At 44.0% G+C, this 6831-nt stretch overlaps 1 protein-coding gene across 1 annotated transcript; it reads left to right on the forward strand.

The window, feature by feature from the left end:
* Nucleotides 1-1419: 1419 nt before the first annotated feature.
* LOC146507613 (uncharacterized) lies at nt 1420-3668 on the forward strand. Its single transcript, XM_085178179.1, has 4 exons — nt 1420-1981; nt 2123-2374; nt 2951-3040; nt 3211-3668. Exons 1-4 carry the CDS (start codon nt 1852-1854, stop codon nt 3468-3470), a joined length of 732 nt encoding a protein of 243 aa, XP_085034305.1. The 5' UTR covers nt 1420-1851; the 3' UTR covers nt 3471-3668.
* The last annotated feature ends 3163 nt before the right edge of the window (nt 3669-6831 follow it).

Here is a 6831-nt window from a genome sequence, read left to right on the forward strand (position 1 = left end):
AACTAACCAATAAGCCACCCTGTAGCTCTCATTCATCCTCGACCGTTTTGCAGTATGAAATTCCCCTACATCTCTGAATTGCTGCCCAAATGTCCCGTTTGTGATTATTGATCACAAAAAACACAGCTTAGTGTTGCCTGCCCTGCACTGCACTGTTGGCCAGTGCTGCACATTATTCCTGCACCTGGAGGTGTTGAGCTACAACAGGGAAGCCCTCTGTGGCTCGGCTGCAGGGGAGAAGCGGAGCAACAGGTTCAGGGAAGGCTGGTGTTCGCGGCCAGCAAGCATCATCTAATCACACCTTCCCTATTTCAGTAGGGGGGCCGGAGAGGAGGGGGGAGCTGCTGGAGCAGAGAGCCAGTGCACAGTGAAAAAAAAGTATAATTCCTGTTTATTTCATTTTTGAGTTTCCAGACCTCTTCCATATATTCCTTTTATTATTTTGGCAGTTTTCATTAAGATCAGATATATGAGAAAAGATTGTATGAATATAATCTGGATCATCATTATTAGGAGTATACAAAGTGACAGTTGTACAAGTATTGTTTAAAATAGTTTCCTGAATTCCAATAGATCAACCTTCTGTGTTCAGAGCAGAGCCTCTAATGTCCTAAGAAAGTGAATTTTGTCGTGTATGTTTATGCAGCGTCTGATCTGGGTGTGTGTCTGTGTAGCATGAGGTTTCTGAACACATATGAAAGTGTTGCTCGTGTCACTGCGCTGTGAGAAGTTGGGTTGTAAATATGGGGGTGCTAATGAGGCATAAGTGCAACAAACCCCCAAATCTTATGACAGAGAAACAAACAGGACAGATGTTACAGAGAGCGTCTGTGTGTGTGAGAGCAAGTGATGTGTGCGTATGAGTGAAAAAGAGATAAGAGATGGAGAATGAGAGAAAGAGAGAGACATGATTCTGTGTCTCATCATTTTTGTCTACTTTCCATTCAGAAGAGCCGTGGATGGTGGTGGGATCAGCTGTCCGTCGATGTAAAGCTCATCATGACAAAAGGGGCTCATTTCCCCTTCTGTCTTTGTTGTTTCAGAACAGGAAATGATACTTCACATCTGTTGTTTATTTCACTATGAAACTGGTCGCTCATACCAAACGATCTTCCTCTTAATTCACGCCCTTTGCTTTTGACAAGTTTCTGCTGGAAATGTTTGAATTTAGCATTGATGGAGCGTGGTCATGTTCCAGAGCGGGTCCAGAGACGGTGTGACGGTTTAGGTCGTTAGAGCGAAGTTTCTAATCAGCATGTTCGGGTTATCTGACGGACTTTCTGGGATTCCTGAGAAAATCAAGCTGTCTCACATACTTCTTGTTTGTATGTCACGAATGGTTTCTTTTGTTTGCCACATTTGTAAGAAAAATGCATTTGCAACTACATTTCTACACACGATCAGAGTCATATGATTGTTGGTTTTCCTCTGTGTCAATTAGTGATGTGTTGGTCGCGAACGAAACGGCTCTTACGGTGTGTTCACACCGAACGCGATGGACGCGAATAGAGCGTCAGGTTTACATGTAAAGTCAATGGAAAAGCGCGATGACGCGCGATTGTGGGTCCCGCGAAAATTCGGAAGCAGATTTGCGTCGCGAAAACGCCAAAACGCGTGAAACGCGCGTCAGTGTAGCGCGTCTGGCGCGTTTGACTCGCGAATAAAACCACGCGCGTGAGTTTTTGTGTTGCATTTTGTGCATACGCGCGTTTCGCGTCTACCGCTCGAGTTGGAAAAATCTGAACTCCAGCGTCAAATCGCGCCGCGACAACCAATCAGGAGCCTGGTGACGTGGCTCTGACCTAGGTCAAAGGGGCAGATCCAGCCAAAGCCCTTCATTCTTCATTCAGTATGGAGGAAAAGCTAATCAGTGCCGTGGCTAATCACCCAGAGCTATATGATGCTAGCTACTACTTCTACCGAGACAGGAATAAAAAGGACCTAGCTTGGAGACACATAAGTGAGGAGATCGGGCAACCTGGTAAGTTCATTCCTTCTTCTTTTTAATTTTCAGACTGACCCGATGAACCCGCGCAAAAGCTAGCAAGCCCGCCTACTGTCCCGCTATTTTCCCACTGATGTACAAATACCTTTCCGCTAACAAGATAATGCGTTTATTCAGAGGACATCTGCAGGAGAAAGTGGAAGAGCCTCAGGGACACTTATAATAAGGAGAAGAAGACAGAGAAGGAGAAGAGGAGTGGGTCTGCAGCAGGATCGGGGAGAAAATGGAAGTTCTTCGCGGTCATGGGGTTTCTGGACCCCTTCCTCACCCTGCGGGAGACTAGCGGAAATATGGTGCGGACCGTGGAGAACTTCTCCCCCGAGGACCAGGGACAGCCCGAAGAGCCAGCAGGGGAGTGTCAGTCAGAAGGTATGTTTACATAGAGTTAATGTAGGCAGTTAATTTATGCGTGTTGTCATACAGGAACATATTTTGTTTATTAATAAACAGTATACAGTAGTCCCGCTGTTCATCCGTCACTGCCTCGCCTTTTCACTGATTTTTTTTATGGCACCGTACAGCTTTCAACAATGCGCATTGCATTCTGCAGCCCAAATGACAAATCTCCTCCATGTCGTGTCTCCTGCGCTTGCCAAACTTATCATGTTTGGTTTTGATAACCATCACGTCCAATAGAAAAAAACAGCACAAAAACACTCATAACTATGACCCTCATTCGGAAATACACACCTGCACCGGGAGCAAAAAAGGCGCACAAAAGTGGCGCCGCAGACGGAGAAAAAGTGCGGCATAATACTTTTACGTTTTAAAATCGACAAAGGTTTTCACTTTGAGAATCAACTTGTGAGAACTGTGACTACTGCTCATGTGCTGCAATAAATGAGAGACCACTGTATATAATAATAAGTATATAAGTATATAATAATATTATATTCTCTATGACTATTGTCTTCAACCTGTTAACATTTAATATTGTCTTCATAGAGTCAAGTAATCATGCAGCAGAGTCCTCCCCTGTCTCTTCTCCTGGCTCCCCAGTCCCTGGTCCCTCAGCTCCTGCTGCTGCACCCACAGGTATGAACATCAAGCACTGACAGCTTTTTACTTGCTTGAATTCCCTTGTGATCACCTTTACTAAATATCTACAACCAATCTGTTTATATCATGTTTTTTTCAATTTTGAAAATGAAAATCTAATAGCAGCCTTCTCATTACTTTGTGTTGTTTTGTGCTGTGTTTTACAGGCCCACAGAGGAGGACAGCTCGAAGGCGGGCGAGGGACGGGTCCCAGGACGGTCCATCGGCGGTGGAGCTGGCCATCCTGGAGTCCCTAAAGAGGCCACGCCCGTCTCCAACTGAACATTTCCTCCTCGGCCTTGTTCCTGCTCTGGAGAGCATGCCGCCTCAGACACGAGAATTCGTGAAATTTCAAATTTATAAATTAGTTTTTGAAAACAGCACAGCTGTATTAAATTTGGAAACATTGGACCCTAATGATCAGTAGTTTTCTGATGAGGCAGCAGCTCTCCAGGGCAGAAACAATGTTCTTATTTTTCTCCTCCTTCTCCCTGAGGCTCTTCCACTCCAAGCTGGGTCCTTTTTATTCCTGTCTCTCTGTAAATAGTTAAATTTCATATATTTATGATAAATGTTTTTGTTAATGAATTTATATTTTTTCAAATAAACATTTATAATGACAAAATGTCTCTGTTCTACTACACAGCAAATATTGGCACCCGACTTGACACAAGTAGAATTTATTTCATATTATACTAATGACAAAACATACTAATACAGTGGGATGCAAAAGTTTGGGCAACATTGTGAAAAGTAATTATTTTCTTGTACAAATCATTGGTTGTCACAATAAAAATAGTCAAATATATCATATAGGAGACACACACAGTGATATTTGAGAAGTGAAATGCAGTTTACAGAAAGTGTGCAATAACTGTTTAAATCAAGCAGGTGCATAAATTGGCAACACAAAAAAAGAGAAATGAAATAAATATTTAGTGTATATCAATGTGTGTGTCTCCTATATGATATATGTAAGTGACATTTTTCATTGTAACAGTGATTCATACAGGAAAATAATGACTATTAATAAGGTTGCCCAAACTTTTGCACCACACTGTATATAGGAACATAGTGAAGACAAGTTATTTAAGAGAGTAAAAAGAGGTTAGTTTATTTTGGAGTAGAGCTCCATTTATTAAGAAAAATTTCAAAAGACAGGAACACTCTTTAGAGGTTTGTGGGTGGCTCTTAAAAGAGCCGTTGTGGGGAAGTCACTCGGACTTCAAACAGGCTACTCCTTTGGTTGCCAAGACACAGCTCCCTCCACCGAGAAGTGAGCCATGAATTTCTCCCTCACCAGGACAGCCTCTCTGGAGGAGTTGTTTGCTGGCAAGGAACCTGGACAAAATTGTTTAAAATGAGTATTATGTGTACTGCAGTTACAAAATACATTATTGAAATTCCAAAATTACAAATTGCAAAACATAAATCTTACATAAAACCTTTTGTAATTATAAGGATAATTACATGATATATATTAGATATAATCTAAAACAGTCTGCGGGGATTATATACAAATATTCAACTATCCCAGAATTAAACCAGGTCTAAATAAAAAGGAGTGAGTATCACTACAAAGGTTAACTCAGTGGTCCTAATGCTACAGTTTGATATCAGAAAATAATGACTATTAATAAGGTTGCCCAAACTTTTGCACCACACTGTATATAGGAACATAGTGAAGACAAGTTACTTAAGAGAGTAAAAAGAGGTTAGTTTATTTTGGAGTAGAGCTCCATTTATTAAGAAAAAATTAAAAGGACAGGAACACTCTTTAGAGGTTTGTGGGTGGCTCTTAAAAGAGCCGTTGTGGGGAAGTCACTCGGACTTCAAACAGGCTACTCCTTTGGTTGCCAAGGCACAGCTCCCTCCGCCGAGAAGTGAGCCATGAATTTCTCCCTCACCAGGACAGCCTCTCTGGAGGAGTTGTTTGCTGCCATACGACCCAGGCCTTGCAACGGCTCCACCACAGCAGGTGCCACACCCCTCACAGCAGGTGCCCCTCTCTCGTCCACACAGCGCAGAAAATTGTGGAGAACACACGTCGCCTTCACACACTTCTCCGCAATTTCAGGACGGAGCTCCATGGAGCGCCGATACAACCTCCACTGTGAGGAGAGGATACCGAAGGCACCCTCCACTATCATCCTGGCCCTGGAAAGGCGGTAGTTAAAGATCCTCTTCTCTAAAGGGAGGAGGCATCCAGGGAAAGGCCTCATGAGCTCACGCCGCAGCGGGAACGCTTCATCAGCCACAAAGACATGGGGCTGGGCTCCACGGTGTTCTCCACCGGGTAGAGGCTGGTCAGGAGGCAGATGGAGAGTCCCAGCCCGAAGAGCCTGACCAAAGGTGGAGTTGGCCAGAATACCACCATCGCTGGTCCTCCTGTACCCCCCAACATCAATGACGCGGAAGCGATGCTCTGCATCCACAACCGCAAGGAGAACAATGGAAAAAGTTCCCTTGTAGTTGTGGAACATGGATCCTGAGTTGGGGGGTGCCTTCGTCTGGACGTGCTTCCCATCCAGAGCTCCACAGCAGAGAGGGAAGTTCCAGCGTTCCTGGAATCCCTCTGCGATGGACCGCCAGTCTTGAGTTGAAGGCACAGCCATGAAATCGTCCACTAGACAGTCCCAGATGGCCGTCGCTACCTGGGGGATGATCTGGCTCACAGTGGACACACCAACTCGAAAACTGAACGCAATGGTCCTGAAGGAGTCCCCGGTGGCAAGGAACCTGGACAAAATTGTTTACAATGAGTATTATGTGTACTGCAGTTACAAAATACATTATTGAAATTACAAAATTACAAATTACAAAACATAAATCTTACATAAAACATTTTGTAATTATAAGGATAATTACATGATATATATTAGATATAATCTAAAACAGTCTGCGGTGATTATATACAAATATTCAACTATCCCAGAATTAAACCAGGTCTAAATAAAAAGGAGTGAGTATCACTACAAAGGTTAACTCAGTGGTCCTAATGCTACAGTTTGATATCAGCAAACACCGAGCTCATACATTGATATGACACCACAGCCATGCTATCATTCAAACACTGATAACAGCATAAATCGAATTAAATCGGGACTTGATGAGACCTTCTGAGTATCACTAGAAATATTATAAACAGTCGTCTCCGTACCACAGTTTGCTATCAGTAAAAACCGAGAGCATTCACTGTTAGCATAGCACATCCATGTTAGCAGTGTATAAATGGATAGTTTAGCATATATTAGCACAGGTATCAATAAAGGACTACCATATTAAATACTTTTACTAACCTCAGGCAGATGGACAGGCGCTCTGCAGGTGGGATTGAGCGCCTGTAGTTGGTGTCTAGGCGGGCGATTCTGGGACCGACGCGGGAAAGCAGGTCCTCAAACTGGCCGAGTGAAAGACGGTGATATCGCTGAAATCGGCCGTCATCCAGGCGCAGCTCCTGGAGCAAATGGTGAAACTCACCAAACTGCTCACGCCTCTGGAGGACCTGATGGACCCAGGTACGGCGAGGGCGTCTTGTACGCAGCTGCTCTGCTCTCCACAGTACATAGAGAAGGGAGACTCTCTCTTCAAGCGCTAACTCGACAGCTGCCATCTTGCAAAGATACCTGTCTGGCACAACTTCCTCCCACATCCCTCCCACATTTCCGGTTCACGCGCGTCAAAATATGATATTTTGACGCGCGATGGATTTTTCTTGGACACGCGTTGAGGCGCGAATGTGCATGCGTCAAATTAGGGGCGTTTTTGTTCGCGTCCATCGCGTTCGG

This window comes from Neolamprologus multifasciatus, chromosome 11, assembly GCF_963576455.1.
Source record: "Neolamprologus multifasciatus chromosome 11, fNeoMul1.2, whole genome shotgun sequence".
In the NCBI taxonomy this organism is placed as follows: Eukaryota; Metazoa; Chordata; class Actinopteri; order Cichliformes; family Cichlidae; genus Neolamprologus; species Neolamprologus multifasciatus.